General features: G+C 69.3%; 1 protein-coding gene across 1 annotated transcript in view; it reads right to left on the bottom strand.

Annotated features, from left to right (window-relative positions):
• Positions 1-914, bottom strand: part of SLC4A2 (solute carrier family 4 member 2) — a 23,295-nt gene that overhangs the window by 7,517 nt on the left and 14,864 nt on the right. The window contains 1 exon segment of the mRNA XM_019471492.1: positions 715-905. Within this exon segment, the coding sequence (XP_019327037.1) occupies positions 715-905 (191 nt within the window).

Here is a 914-nt window from a genome sequence, read left to right as displayed (position 1 = left end):
TGGCACCGGGCAGCCCAGGGGAGCCGTGAACTGGCAGCCTGCCTGGGGCAGCTTGGAGCAGAGGGACCCGAGCTGGGGCCGGGCAAGGACCATCACAGCCCGTGAGCGTGGCAGGGCGGCACTCGGTGTGGTGGTGGGGGGACGAGATCTGCATGCTGGCGAGTGCTGCGGCACCGGGGGGTCGCCCATTGGCTGCTTCTCCAGCACCAGAGCTGGTGGTGACAAGCAGGAGCTGAGGTGGCTCCTCACACCGGGGTCACCCGTGCCCCGCATGCCAAGGGTTGTGCGTGCCCGTCAGCACACGGGCTCTGCTGTGGGCAGCGCTCCCCAGGGAGCTCTGAGGCAGAAGCGTCACCTGCCGCCCTGGGAGTCCCCGAGCTGTAAATTGCATGGGGCTGGCGAGCACCCAAGGGAGACACCACCGCTGCCTCCAGCTCCAGCCACTCTGGGCACTGGCTCCTGGTCGTGCTCCACACGGACACAGACCTGGCCCATCCCCGGAGCCCCGGGAAGGGGTCCCCTGCAGCTATACCCAGCGCCTGGAGCAGGGCCAGAGCCTGCACCCAGCCTGGCTCTGCTGCAGCCATGAGGCAACCCGGCACTGCTGGACTTGCTGGCCCCAGCTCTGCTTGCCCCAGTGCATGGCTCAGCTCCTACTGTGCTGACGGCGTGCTGCCAGCACAGCCCCCGGGGCGCAGGGTACCCCCCACTCACTTTTCATGTAGTCCAGGTCAGCCGAGGCCAGCGTCTGGGCCTCTGACTCGTCTGTCGGCATCTTCTGGTACCGGGCCTGCTCTGTGCCCGTCATGCTGCCGATCCGCCGCCGCTCGTGCAGGTTGTAGCTGCGGTGCCCCGGCTGCGACTTGGGAACAGGGCGACCAGGGGAGCCAGCCTCGGCGGCGGCCGGCCCCCGC

This window comes from Aptenodytes forsteri, unplaced genomic scaffold, assembly GCF_000699145.1.
Source record: "Aptenodytes forsteri isolate BGI_AS27 unplaced genomic scaffold, ASM69914v1 Scaffold466, whole genome shotgun sequence".
Taxonomy (NCBI): Eukaryota; Metazoa; Chordata; class Aves; order Sphenisciformes; family Spheniscidae; genus Aptenodytes; species Aptenodytes forsteri.
This window is presented reverse-complemented; position numbering and strand designations above follow the sequence as displayed.